Source organism: Myotis myotis, unplaced genomic scaffold (genome assembly GCF_014108235.1).
Source record: "Myotis myotis isolate mMyoMyo1 unplaced genomic scaffold, mMyoMyo1.p scaffold_m19_p_1, whole genome shotgun sequence".
Lineage (NCBI taxonomy): Eukaryota > Metazoa > Chordata > Mammalia > Chiroptera > Vespertilionidae > Myotis > Myotis myotis.
This window is the reverse complement of record NW_023416313.1, coordinates 51,181,123-51,196,096: the sequence shown is the minus strand read 5'-3', so window position 1 is coordinate 51,196,096 and position 14,974 is coordinate 51,181,123. Positions and strand designations below refer to the sequence as shown.

General features: G+C 40.2%; 1 protein-coding gene across 4 annotated transcripts in view; it reads right to left on the bottom strand.

Moving 5' to 3' along the window:
• Positions 1-14,974, bottom strand: part of ANXA3 (annexin A3) — a 50,866-nt gene that overhangs the window by 21,524 nt on the left and 14,368 nt on the right. For all 4 annotated transcript variants that reach the window (XM_036337397.1, XM_036337391.1, XM_036337398.1 and 1 more), the window contains 4 exons: positions 12,110-12,197; positions 6,514-6,608; positions 5,193-5,306; positions 2,587-2,677 (listed from right to left, as the gene is read on the bottom strand). In XM_036337397.1, coding sequence (XP_036193290.1) covers positions 2,587-2,677; positions 5,193-5,306; positions 6,514-6,608; positions 12,110-12,197 — 388 coding nt within the window. The remainder of the gene's footprint in view (positions 1-2,586; positions 2,678-5,192; positions 5,307-6,513; positions 6,609-12,109; positions 12,198-14,974) is intronic.

The following is a 14,974-nucleotide window of genomic DNA, read 5'->3' as shown; positions in this document are numbered from 1 at the left end:
GCGCAATGCATGCCTGATGCTGAGGGAGTGACAAGGTAGCCGAGTCCCTGGAGCAGGGCTGCTGTGTGCCGAGTCTCTGTAAAGCCTGGCTGTGCCTAACTGAGACTATTTCCTTTCTTTACGTTTTGTGTATCATTAATCCTACTCACCAGTGACCTACATGCAATTCCATTTCTTTTGGCCTTAGAGAGCTCAGCTCACCCAGATATCACGGCATCTGGTGACTCGGAACTAGTATCGCTTGCCATGTTTACAAAACAACAGCCCTAAATGCTAGATATGGCACTTGGTTCTTAAGATCCCAATCTGGATCTTGAGGATATTCATTCAATAAATATTTGAATTTGCCTTCTGCTGTTCTGAGCACGGGAGCCACAGCAGTGAACGAAACAGACAAAAAGCCCGCCTCCACAGAGCGTACATCCAGGGCTGTTTGCCCGTAAGTGCTGGGCTCCAGGGGGCCGCCCTGTGGCAGGTCACCTCACGGAGCAGTGACTTTTCTAAGAAACACCAGGAAGCAGCAGGACCTGGCTCTGATGATTTTTCATACGTAAATAAACTAATGGAACCAAATTATATGTTGAACTAATGGAACCAATTTTTTAAAACACTTACAATGTACCCACTGTGCCCATTTAGCAATTACCTCATCTACTCCAAACTTACCTTTCTGTACCCTGCTTTGTGGATCTGGGTTTGGGACTCTACAAATTACATTTCTCTTTTGTACCCACCCCGAACACCTGTTAGGTTCCACCAATTCGGGGGCGGAGGGGAGCACTGGAGGGAGACTGGAAGGCAGGAGGAGGAAAGAAGAACATGCTATTTGCTTGCTATTCAGGTCAATGGCAACCCCGTGAAGGGCTTTGTCCCTGAGAGCAGGAGCTATCCCGACTACTAGGACAAGTCGCTTAGCACCCCCCTGGGGGTCCAGCTCCGGCCAGATGGAACCTTTCACGGTGTCTGGACTCCAGCTCCTTAAGCCTCTCCTCCCAGCCCCTGAAGCATCAACACCTGCAAGACGGTGCCTCTCCTCCGAGCTTCTAGTATCTGAAAACCCCAACCTCTTTCCTCTGGCGTCCCAGCCCTGGGAGTTATACCTCTGTGCCACACCTCTGTGCCCTTTTTCACTTTTCAGTCCTCCCAAAGGTGTTCAAACAATTCTCTACATCAAATTCTCTCTGTTAAAATACCGACTGCTATTTCTGTTTTTCTCACTAGACTCTGATTAACACATCAGCAATGAAACAGTCACTGACCTATCACTGAGGTGTTTACCTTCTAATGGGAAGTTCTCAAAGTGGCCTCTCTAACCCCGACCAGGGGGACAGTACAGCCCTGATTGAGACCCCTCCCACTACAGAGGTTTCCTGACACACAAACTCAGAAACCATGGCTCCCTTGCGGTTCTTGGTGAGGTTTACAGAGGCTGTTGTATGATACAGAACTGGGCTGGTATTTGTCCCTGGTTCCTGGTAAGTCACCTCTAAGCCCTTGGAAATTACTAAATAATAGAAATGTCTTTGTTATTCCTGGCAGGTCCCATGAACCACACCTGAGTATTTGCTGACAAGATGACTCAGGATCCGAGTGATCAGGGGCTGGCCACACCAGAAAGATTCGAGGATTTAGGTTCTGAGCCACATGAGATCGGCCTGACCTCTTGGGGGAGGAGCACTGGAGATGAGTTTAATCATGTGGCCAGTGGTCCAATCGATCATGCCCATGTAATGAAACCCCAATAAAGACCGTGGAATCCAAGCCCGACTGAGCTTCCCTGGTTGGTAATTATACATCGATGTGCTGGGAGGGTCGTGCATCCTGAGGACACGGAAGCTGTGCATTCGGGACCCTCTCAGGCCTCTCCCTACACATCTCTTCATTTGACCAGTACTGACTTGTATTCTTTATAGTAAAGCTCTAATTGTGCGCAGAGCACTTTCTTGAATTCTATCAGTCATTCTAGTGAGCTACTACACCCGAGGGAAGAGTGAGAACCCCTCAATTTGTAGCCATTTGATTAGAATTGCATGTGGCCTGGGAACACCTGCATGGGTGGCTCATTTCTGAAGTTAGGGTAGCTTGCTTGGGCCTGTGCTCTAACTTGTGAAGTCACGCTAACCCTGGGTAGTCAGTGTCAGAATTGCAGAGCATGGACTTGTTAATTTTTATATAGCTGACAGGCTATTAGGACTTCAGCTAATTGCTGGACACATTCTCTAAATGGTTCATCTAATTTCCCACCAAAAGTCATGAAGCTGATCTAAGTGGCTTTTAACATATAATGTTAACGTACAATGATTTGAGTCTCTTACACTGATGAAATTAGTTGATTCAATTAAGCGGTGACCACTGAGAGCAAAAGGCAAAGTATTAATGCCATCATTATGGAGCAGTTTCTAGCTCAATCATATTCATTTTTTCTCTGAAAATCCCACAGACATTAGCCCATTTTATAATGGAGCCTCTTTTTGAAGTCTTGCCTTCTCAAAAGCCTTGTGAAGAAGAGATTGGTGGGTTTCTGGGAAAGGCAAACACTGGCTCATATACATGTGGATGGTGGTAAAAGTAAGCAGAGAAGATGACCTGTGTAGTAGGCTTGAGAGATCTCCTTCATCTGCCTGCTTGTCCTGGTGGTTAAGATTTCAATCAATGCATCTTCATCTGTCCCAGCGCCCTAAAAAGGGAATCTGTTTTTAGAGCACTTAAAAAACTTAAATTCATGCATTCCAGTCTTAATATCTTGTTTTATATGAATGAAAAGAAGATAAATCAATGTAAGGGTCTTTATGGATCTAAAGCAGTTTTCTAATATTCCATATGTTAGTCTTAAATAATATGAATCATGTGGAGTTAACTGACATCAAATTTCCCCCAAAATTTCATACTCTAGTTAAAAATCAATTGAATAATTCTAGGAAGAAATTGTAGAAAGGGAAAAGCCTACGTCATTCGAGATCAGAAGTGAGCATTCAAACACACCATTATATTTAGGAAGGGCTCTGCAATTCTTTTGAATGAGTTCATCCCTACACTAATGTACTAGGTTGGTCAGCATGCATCACCCTCTTCATTCAGGGAGATTTTATTTATTTATTTATTATTTTTAAAAAATATATTTTATTGATTTTCTACAGAGAGGAAGGGAGAGGGATAGAGAGTTAGAAACATTGATCAGCTGCCTCCTGCACACCTGCTACTGGAGATGTGCCCACAACCAAGGTACATGCCCTTGACCAGAATCGAACCTGGGACCTTTCAGGCCGACGCTCTATCCACTGAGCCAAACCGGTCAGGGCGATTCAGGGAGATTTTAAAGCCTCAATAATGTATAATGGGCCCACGTGGTTTAGGGATTAGTTACTCCTGAGCCTTGGTCTATACTGAATCACACTGTGACTCAAAAGAAGCCACTTACACTAGGACTTGATAAAATAAGACCAATGGCCTGGTTGGTGTGGCTCCCTGGTTGAATGTCAACTTATGAACCAGGAGGTCACAGTTTGATTCCTATTAAGGGCACATGCCCAGGTTGCGTAGGGAGAGGGGCAGCCAATCAATGATTCTCTCTCATCATTGATGTTTCTATCTATCTCTCCCTCTCCTTTCCTCTCTGAAATCAATAAAAATATTTTTTTAAAAAAAAACACCAATGCAGCATATGAACAGAGGCTGAATTCTTGTCCCTCCATGGCAGATTCCTACTTGCCCCCATATCTTGCCTTTAAAAATTATTAATTTAAAAATTTTAAATACACAAATTTTTAGAGTATTTTTAGGTTCACAACAAAATTGAGTGGACCCAGTATATCTTTTATCTTCCATGCTTAGTAATAGAATGCCTAATTTTTTTACTTAGCACATAACTACCCAAGTAAATACATACTATGTGTCTCAGCTTCCCTTAGAGCTAGGTTTATCCATCTAACTAAACTCTCATTAACGGAATATATGTGAAGTTCCCTGTACATTTTCTGATAGTCCCCAAGGATCCAGGATGAACCTTTCTTTGTCCCTTACCCTTGTTTAGCTTGGATGAAGACATATGGCTGGACTGAAACTAGATCTTTGTTGAACTGGGATGGTCAGGAGAGGGTGTGATGGTTTTACATTTTAACTTGGCCAGGCTACATTCCTCAGTTATTTAACCAAACACTAATTAGGTTTGCTGTAAAGGTTTTTTGTAGATATAACTGAAGTCCATTATCAGTTGACTTTAAGGAAGATTATCTTAGATATTTTATGTGGGACTAATTTAGTCGGTTAAAAGGGTGTATGAGCAGACCTGAGGCTTCTCTGAAGAAAAAATTCTACCTGTGGGCAGCAGCTTGAGGTGGTGCTAAGAGTTCAAGCCTGCCCTTCAGATTTTAGATTTGCCTAACTAGCTCCATAACCATGTAACCAAGTCTTGCAATACATCTCTTAATATATATCTCCTGCCTACTGGTTCTGCCTCTCTGGGGAACCCTGACTGACAACAGATAGAATTTTAAAAAGACACAGAGATAGATAGGAGCCAGACTGTGCTGGAGGATGACAGTCATAGAAAGGAGTTTAAATTTTAAGTATTCAAATTCATTGGCAATTTATGCAGCTGAATAATATAATCGATTCTAGAAATAACTTTATAAAAGTAATTTTGGCTATTCTGTGTGAATAAACTTGAGATGTGTAAAAATGGAGGCAAAGGGACCAATTAGGAGGTCATTGGTATGGTCCAATCAAAAGATGATGGTGGTGAACTAGAATATTAGCAATGGATTTTGAGAAATATGCTCTCATTTTTTATAAATCTTGGAGTAGATCTAATAGGCCCCCAGGTAGATTTGGGAGCTCTGAAGGATGAGGGAAAGCAAGCGATCAAAGATAATACTAGGTCTTTGGCCTAACCAGTGGGGTTGATGATGGTGCCATTCATTTTGAATGGCAATAAAATAGAGAATTTGAGTCTTCAGGTCAAAAACAAATAAATTAGAATGACAATATCCTTTCAGCCCAGGATCACCTGGGTTCAAGGTTCTACAACTGCTTCCCACTTCAGGGTTGTTCTACTAATTGGAGAGGACAGATACAAAATGACACCCAAATCTATCAGATTTACACCCATATCTCAAGTGTGCATGGGAAGAAAGTCACCATTTTTGATGACATAGTCAAATCCTGGGCAGAAATGACCCGTGTAGGGCTCATACCTTCATGGATTTCTTCAGCTGCTTCGCATCAAACACTGCCGGAGGAGTCACGAGGGCCACCATGAGATGCTCAAAGTGGCCAGAGAGATCACTCTTCAGGTCATCTTTCAGTTTCTAAAAAAAAAAAAAATGGTAAGTGTGACATACTCTTCCTTTTTCTTTCTCTAAGTCACCTAGTGAAAGATGAACATATGTAACAATATAGATGAAAACACGAATGTTCTAAAACGCTCTCTAACCTCATCTCTTCCTTCTGCTTCCTCTTACACCCATACCTTTGACTTTCCATATTGCTGCCATATTGGAACTTTTTCTGTTCCTTAAATGTCCCCACCTGGACTTGCCTCAGGGTTTTTGCATTTGTATCTTCTGTCTGAAATGCTCTTCTCTCCACATCAAGTGGAGCAAAAGCCTTGGCATTTAGTCTTAGTTGAGAGTAAGGTAACAAGCCCCCTCACTGCTATCTCTTCACCACCCGATCTAAAGGAACCATTCACCAGTCATTCTCTACCAATCATCCTATTTTAAGTCTTTCATAGCACCTTCCAATATCTGAATTTATTTTATTTACTTATTTATTATTTTTCTAATTGAATAGTAGTTCTATGAAAGAAGAGAGGATCTGCTTCTTATACCAGTGAATCTCCAATGTCTAGGATATCTTCTGACTCAGCGAAGTACCACAGTTCTGACACAGAGTAGTTTATTATTGAACAAATAAAGCATGTGAAGAAAAAGACACACAAATGTTCTTGTATAGTTCTTAATACAGTTTCTTATACGTAGTAAATTTTCATTTGCTGAATGAATTAAATCTGTAATTACATACACGTTACAGTTAAAAGAGAAATTAAAGCTCATCTTAAACAGGATTTATCAGATAATTGGTCAGATAATTCTTTGTTGGGGGAGGGGGCCTTGCTTGTGCATTGTAGGATGTTTAGCAGCATCCCTGACTTGTACCCACCAGGTGCCAGAAACATCCCTCTCTCCCACACCAGTTGTGATAACCAAAGTGTCTGGAGACATTGCCAAATATTCCCTGGAGAGTAAAATCATTACTGGTATGGAGCCAACCATCTAAGGCAACTTGCTTATTCAACAGGTAAAGAAATTAAGGCCCAGAAAGATCAAAAAACATGCCCAAGGCTATTCAGCCAGTTAAGGGCAAAACCAGGACTCAAAATCCAGGTTGTTAACTAGAAACTGGGTACTTTCTGTTATACTTGGCTTCAAACAAAAGATCTGTGGGCATAATCCATGGGAACATCCCTGGTCCATTAGTGACTAGCTCTTTACTGCCCATGTTAATCAATTGTACCTTTTCATATGCTGCTTGATATTCCTTAACAATCAGCTGCCGCTGTGCATTCGACCTCTCAGTCAGAATGCTGATAAGCGTTTTCTCATCAGTTCCTAAATGAAATGAAAATAATGTTACTTACTACCAATCCAAAGATGCTTAGTACTTGTCATGAACAAAAGAAAATGATTGATAGTCTGAAACAAATGCAGACAGGAAGGCATTTTAATTTTTATTATTATTTGTTTTAGAATATTTTGTTGTTGTTGTTAATCCTCACCAAAGGATATTTTTTCCCTTTTTTTTTTTTTTGAGAGAGAGAGAGAGTGGAAGGGAGTGAAGAGACAGAGAGAGAAGCATCAATGTGAGAGAGACACATCCATTGGTTGCCTCCCGCACACGCCTTAACCAGGGCAAGGGTCGAACTTGCAACCCAGATACATGCCCTTGACTGGAGTCAAACCTAATACCCTTCAGTCCACAAGCTAATGCTCTAACCACTGAGAAAAACCGTGTACGCTAGAAGATGTTTTTATTGATTTTAGAGAGAGACAGCTGCCTTTTGCATGCCCCCTACTGGGGATAGAGCCTGAAACTCTAACCCTAACTAACCCTAAACCCAGCCACGTGCCCTGACTGGGAATTGAACTGGTAAACTCTTGGTGCATGGGATGACACTCAACCAAATGAACCACACCAGTAAGGGTGGCATTTTAATTTTTAATTTCCAGGTTGAAATCTGTATTTCTTTGTTTGCCTGACTTTTTGAAAAGGAAATTAACTTTATTTGTATAGTTTTTGGGGAAGAAAACAATCACTGCCTAAATATTTCTCTGACAGAGGGAGCAGCACAGGAACATACTGCTTTTGGACCAGGTGTTTTTTCCGTATGAGGTTCAGTTACTATCCTGTATCTTTTCTCTTTCTTATCTCCATACTTGACATCAAAATCTCCTTTCCTCTAAAAAAAGAAACTGACATTTATTGAGAACCCACCATGTACTAGACACCTTTTACTAGTAATTACTGTCATATTTAATATTCACAGGGGCCCTGGGAATAGGTATGATTAAACTGTCCTAAAGATGAAGATACTAGATCTGAACCAAGATGGCGGCATAGGTTAACGCCGGAGTTTGCTGCTTTGAACAACTACTTCAAAAGTGAAACCAAAAAACGGAAGGGACATCACCCAGAACCACAGGAACACTGGCTGAGTGGAAGTCCTACAACTAGGAGGAAAGAGAAACGCATACGGACACTCAGAGGAGGCGCAGTGCTGAAGTCAAATTCTGAGGTGCGGAGTGCGCGGAGCGGGCTGGCGGCGGAGGGCGCGGTTGGCGTTTTCAATCGGGAGGGAGTCGCAGACTCTGAGCTCCAGATCTGGGCGAGTCTTTAGGGACCCAGACTCAAACGGGAGAAGCGGGACTGTCTGGCTTCGGTCAGAGCGAGTGCAGCTTTCTCTCTGAGCTTTGCAGCGGGTGCTGGGACTCAGAGAGGCAGAGCCCCTGGGGACAGGACTGAGAGCCACCATAACTGCTCTCTCCGGCCCACCCTGTTGATCCTGTGCGACCCGCCCCGCCCAAGCCCTGCACACAGGCATTTGCCGGATAGCCTCAGGCAAACGCCAGATTAGCACCTCCCTAGAGGACAGAAGTTCTCTCACTGCTGACACAGCTGATTCTCATAGCCACTTGGCCTGGAGGTCAAACCCTCCCTGGAATTAGCTACAACAATCAAGATTTAACTATAAGACTGCGAACAAAGACCACTAGGGGGTGCACCAAGGAAGCATAACAAAATGCGGAGACAAAGAAACAGGACAAAATTGTCAATGGAAGATATAGAGTTCAGAACCACACTTTTAAGGTCTCTCAAGAACTGTTTAGAAGCTGCCGATAAACTTAATGAGATCTACAAGAAAACTAATAAGACCCTCGATCTTATATTGGGGAACCAACTAGAAATTAAGCATACACGGACTGAAATAACGAATATTATACAGACTCCCGACAGCAGACCAGAGGAGCGCAAGAATCAAGTCAATGATTTGAAATGCGAGGAAGCAAAAAACACCCAACCGGAAAAGCAAAATGAAAAAAGAATCCAAAAATTCGAGGTTAGTGTAAGGAGCCTCTGGGACAGCTTCAAGCGTACCAACATCAGAATTATAGGGGTGCCAGAAGATGAGAGAGAGCAAGATATTGAAAACCTATTTGAAGAAATAATGACAGAAAACTTCCCCCACCTGGTGAAAGAAATGGACTTACAGGTCCAAGAAGCGCGGAGAACCCCAAACAAAAGGAATCCAAAGAGGACCACACCAAGACACATCATCATTAAAATGCCAAGAGCAAAAGATAAAGAGAGAATCTTAAAAACAGCAAGAGAAAGAAAGTCAGTTACCTACAAGGGAGTACCCATACGACTGTCAGCTGATTTCTCAACAGAAACTTTGCAGGCCAGAAGGGAGTGGCAAGAAATATTCAAAGTGATGAATACCAAGAACCTACAACCAAGATTACTTTATCCAGCAAAGCTATCATTCAGAATTGAAGGTCAGATAAAGAGCTTCACAGATAAGGAAAAGCTAAAGGAGTTCATCACCACCAAACCAGGATTATATGAAATGCTGAAAGGTATCCTTTAAGAAGAGGAAGAGGAAGAAAAAGGTAAAGATACAAATTATGAACAACAAATATGCATCTATCAACAAGTGAATCTAAGAATCAAGTGAATAAATAATCTGATGAACAGAATGAACTGTTGATTATAATAGAATCAGGGACATAGAAAGGGAATGGACTGACTATTCCTGGGGGGGAAAGGGGTGTGGGAGATGCGGGAAGAGACTGGACAAAAATCGTGCACCTATGGATGAGGACAGTGGGTGGGGAGTGAGGGCGGAGGGTGGGGCGGGAACTGGGAGGAGGGGAGTTATGGGGGGAAAAAAAAGAGGAACAAATGTAATAATCTGAACAATAAAGATTTAATTAAAAAAAAAAAAAGATGAAGATACTAACACTTAGAAAACTTACCTCACTTGCCAGAGTCATGCAGCTTTTAAGTGGTGAACAGGAATTTGAACCCAAATTTCTCACTCCAAAACATATATCTCTCCTGGTCCATACCTCTCTCAGGCATTCCACACCTATTTACTTAACCACCCGAGTGAAGAATAACATCTGGCCAGGGCTGATGCTGGCCTGCCCAAGAAAGACCTCATGATCACTAGTTTCTTAACCATTATAGTATTAAGATAATATAAGTCATGTTAGCCTCCTTAGCAGTAGAGGAATACACCTCGGTTGAGGAGCTATGAGTTGGCCTGCATTCATTGGGTCTGCATGACTAGAATGGTATAAAAGAATTATTGGAATGCTAGACTCAACTTCTCTGTGTTAAAATGACCCACACACAACTTGGGTATACACAATCTTGACAATCAATGGTACACACTCTACATCACTGATGGGATAAAAGGAATTGTACTTGGTTAGCTACTAAGTCTCCCATTGAAAGATGCTGCCCCACTGTATCTGTGGTCTTGTAGTTTTCTATACAGTTAAGACAACACAGACTTAGAGTCAAGCCTAGTTGTGTCCTGTGAGCCTGACTATTAACTTGGACCTGTAATGGCTTCTGTGTTGGTGCATGACTAGACACTTCCAAATGCGTAAGTATCAGCATGCCCCACATTGAATTCATTCTACTTCCTTTCTAACTTTTTTTTCATTCTGTTCCCTCATCAATGACACACTATGATGTAGTCATCCAATCAAAAATCCTGGGAGTCATTCTATACTCTTTTCTCCTCCTTCCTCCCTACATTGTAGCAATCCTCTGCATCTCTTGAATTTGTCCTCTCCTCTATCACTGTAGGCTCATCATATATTACCCAGAAACTTCAACAGCCTCCTAATTTGACCTCCTTATAATTCATACTGTATGTTACTGCCTAAACATGCATCTGATCATATTAATCTCTTGCTTGAAATCATAATGCTCTCTGCAACCTTCAGGATGAAGGTTACACTCCTTTATTTAGGTCATTAGGATCTAGCTCAGATGCTTTACGAAGCCTGCTTTTGAATATGACTATACAGAATGATCATAGTTACTGCCAGAGGGAACTGATTTAATGTCGTGAGAGGCTGACACACACCATGGATCTGTTTCCTGTGAGAGAATTCTGATTTCTCCAGGGAGCAACAATCTTGATCATTGGTGCAGCGGAAACCTGGATCCAAATCTCTGACTAGAAAACATGTATATCCCTCTCTCAACCATTTCAGACCCATAAACTTGCAATAAAATTTACTATAACCAATGTTAGAAGAAAGCCACAAACCGGAAGAAGATATTTTCATGGCCTGTAATTTTTTAAAAAGTTTAATATCCAGAATTTATAACCTGCCAATCATGAAGAAGACAATCCAACTAAAAAATGGATAAAAGATATGAAGAAGTCAATCATGGAAGAAGAAGCAAATAATCCAGAAATGATTATTTGGTCATGGGAATGTGGAGAAGAGAGGAAACAAACACACATTCAGAATGAGATGCAATTTTAAATTCTTTTACTTTTTAATGAGAGAGAGAGAGAGAGAGAGAGAGAGAGAGAAACATAGATTTGTTGTTCCATTTATTTATGCATTAATTAGTTGATTCTTGTATGTGCCCTGACTGGAGATAGAACCCAGAATCTTGGCATGTCGGGATGATGCTTAACCAACTGAGCTACTCAGCCAGGGCCAAATGAGGTATCATTTTAGTCTCACTCAATTGGAAATATGGAACAGTATGACCTTAGCAAGTACTGATAAGAATATGGAGCAAGAGGAAATCTCATGTATTCCTGCTAGGAATGCTATTTTGTATAATCATTTCAGTGAGCAGTTTGGCAATAATTTTAATTTGAAGATAAACACCTTCAACTTAGAAATTCAATTGTTTTATTCTAGAGAAATGTTAGCAACTGTGCACATGAGACATAAGCAGGAATATTTAATGTGATATTTTTATATTGTAATAGAAAAGAATTATAGGCAACTTTAATATTCCATTAATATTCCCATCTTACAATATAGTAATCTAATAGACTGCTATGCAGTTAAAATTAATGAACTAGAGCTAAACATATCAACATGGATAAATCTCAAAAACATAATGTTAAGGGGTAAAAAGTTACAGAAGAATTTATGCAGTATGATTTCAATTTATACTGTTTGAGACCACGCAAAACAATATGATGTACATACATATGTAGTTACAAAATTACAACTTTCATGGGAATGAACTCTAATTTAAGATAGTGTTTATCTCTAGGGAATGAGATGGGAATGAGGATTGGCAAGGGCTGTATTTGTAATAATTTATAATGATGATGATAATTACTATTGCTGGTAGCAGTGATGGTAAATAAATAGGGCAAATTTTAAGATTTAATAAAACTGGGTTCCCTATACTTTTCCTAATTATTTCACAATTGTAAGTATCTTACAATTTCTCTGAGTAAGCCAACTTGGGCAAACTGAACCATTTCACTTTTGGACTGTAAAATATAATCTAATTTGCTTCAACATGAAGAGAGGAATTATAAAGCACCACTCACCAATTCCTCGGATTGCCTTTCGAATCGCTTCAGCATCCACTGATGGGCTAAAGCCTGGATAATCACGCACTGTCCCACGGTGTCCCACCTAGAAGGAAATATTTGAAAGTCCCACCAATTCAAAATGACACTTTTGTTTATATTACATATGCATTTTCCCATCCACTATTGTAAAAATAACAAACCCAGAATTTGCACACCTTCCTCTCCCTTCAGGAATGATAGCTGGGCTATCCAATATGATAGCTGCCACATGGATTATGAGGCCTCTCCTTTTCCCCTCTTGTGTAACAAATTAGAAATATAAATAGTATTAACCCTGGAACTCTGAATAATATTTATTTTAAAGTGGCATCCGCATCACAGCAAAGAAAAAGTGGAAATTTCCTACATCCTCTTGGATAATTCAAAGCTTTCCACTGCATCTCACACAGAAGTAATTGAGGTTTGCAGACTTCAATTGTTTTAATTAATATTGACCATTGTCTGGGGAACGCTGCACTAAAGGATCCATAAATGAAAACCCCATTAGGACTGCCTGTTGGTAAGCTTTGTTTAATGGATGTGAAACCATGGCTGATAAATTCTCTTCAGAAAGTTCCACTGACATAGATCTTCAGGAATAGCATGGAAATGAAAACTGCCATGATACCAATTTTAAACACAAATTAGAACCATGTCAGTAAGCTGGGAAAGGCCATCCTGTAGAAAGAATAAAATACCTTAAAACTGTTCAAGAGATGGTAGAAGAGCCACTAAGACATTGAGAAAAATCCAGGTGAACATGCACTTATATGGTATTTTCTAACTTTTTGAATAAAAACCTATCTTTACAGTAATAATGTTTTCTCCTAAACTGATTTTCCTATCCCGTTAATGAATAATAGTAGCTCTGTTACTCTGTGTTACTATGTCATTATCTAGGCTCTCCTGAAGTGTTTAATATTTAATGAAAAGACATTATCTTGTCACATTAAAGTGATGGAAAAATTAATGTTCTGGCACAGTAAAAATTGATAGTAACTTAATATATTAGATTGAATAATTTGTTTCAATACAATCAAATACCACTTAACCTTACAGTATCCAAAATAAAGAGTTTTGATTCTAAAAAAGTAATTCTAACGAATCAGAAACTAGATGTGAATGTGCCTGATCTAAAGGCACTGTAAGAAGCCAGTCATGTCAACATAATCATGGGAGAATTCTCTTTTTCTGGGGCTTAAATATATTATGGATTCCCAGAGCCAAATGGCTTCATTTCAATTCTATCCTCCTATGAACTTTGTATTTATCTATGTGCCCACCTTCCATGTGTGGCATTTTACAAGAACCACCACCATATTGCAGCATTTGGGTGCCTCATGCCCAGCACTGTACAAGGCACTTTATATACATTAACTATAACCGGCATCACAGTCCTGATGAATGCGTAAAAGTGACGCATTTCACATACAAGACACCAGAATTTAAGAAGGTGGAGAATTTGCTCAAATCCACACAACTAGTTTAAGCAGCAGCACCTGAATTTGAATGCGGTCATGACCATTACAGCCCATTCCTAGCCTTTCTTGAAATCTGGCCTCTGAATCACGTGGAGTGATTCTTTAAAATGCATCCAACCAGGCCCTGTCATAGACACACTGAATCCTATTCCTTAGAAATGAGGTGTTAAGGTAGACATTACACATTCAAGAAGCTCCTCAGGCGATTCTGTGACATGCAGATAAACACGGTTGTTTCTGAATACAAAAACACAAAATAGGAGTCCGATTTTAATTATTTCATGAATTATGAAAACTCAGGGTTTCCAGTCTAGCCGTGACCTTTCCACTGCCCTGTACCACCTACGCATCAAAGCATTCTGAAATTCCAATGTGCAAAATTAGAGAAGAGAGAAATTCCCAATCTGTTATGCAACTTGATACTCAGTAAGAATTAAGTGGGAAGGAACCACTCATTTAAGTAAAAGAAAAAACAAAACAAAAACCCAAACAACACCACACACATACTCCAGACTGAGAAAAATGCCACAGGCATTCTGAAGTAGAATCTTAGTGATTTCAAACTGCTTCAGTTATTTAAATAGCAGACTTGTTTATCTGATGGACTTGGTTGCCCAGAACATTCAGAAATATTTACATGAATTATGAAAAAAATCTCACAGTAAAAGAACTAGAATCCTTTAAACTAATACATGCTAGGCAGTGAACAAAGTGATTTATGGACAACTTATTTAACTCTTACAATGGTCTTAACAAGGGGATTTTATTATTTCCATTTTAAAATGGAAGACATTCAATCTGCTACTAAGGACAGCCCTCCGAATTTGAACCCACCTCCTTGTGCTCCACACCACATCACGGTGCCTCACAGGAGTCTACAGAGCGGTTCTCAGAGTGTGGTTCCTGGATCAGTAAGTAGCCGGGAACTTAATAGCAATGCAAATTATCAGGCCCACTGCCCCATCCCAGTCTTAGAAATGAACAGTACTGGGGCTAAAACTCAGGATTTGTGTTTTCTGTTGTTTACAAAGCCCTACAGAGGATTCTAATAGATTCTATAGTTTAAAAACCACTGCTCTATTTAGTCTTGGCTACCCAGGAAACCAAAGCAAAAGTGAGCAAACAAGTTCCAGATTTTTTTATGGTGTGGAAGACTTTGATGATGAGCTCATTGTTTCAGGAATGTTGGTGACTTTGCAGCCAAACAAAACTATTTGCCTTGCCTGCTTCATTGCAGGCTTAATTGCCTGACATTTAAATTACTAACCAATATCTGACTTAGTTTATTTCCACTAATTCTACTACCCAAACAAAGTGTCAGTGCTCTAGTAGGACATTGCATGAAAACTTGTGAAAGTCT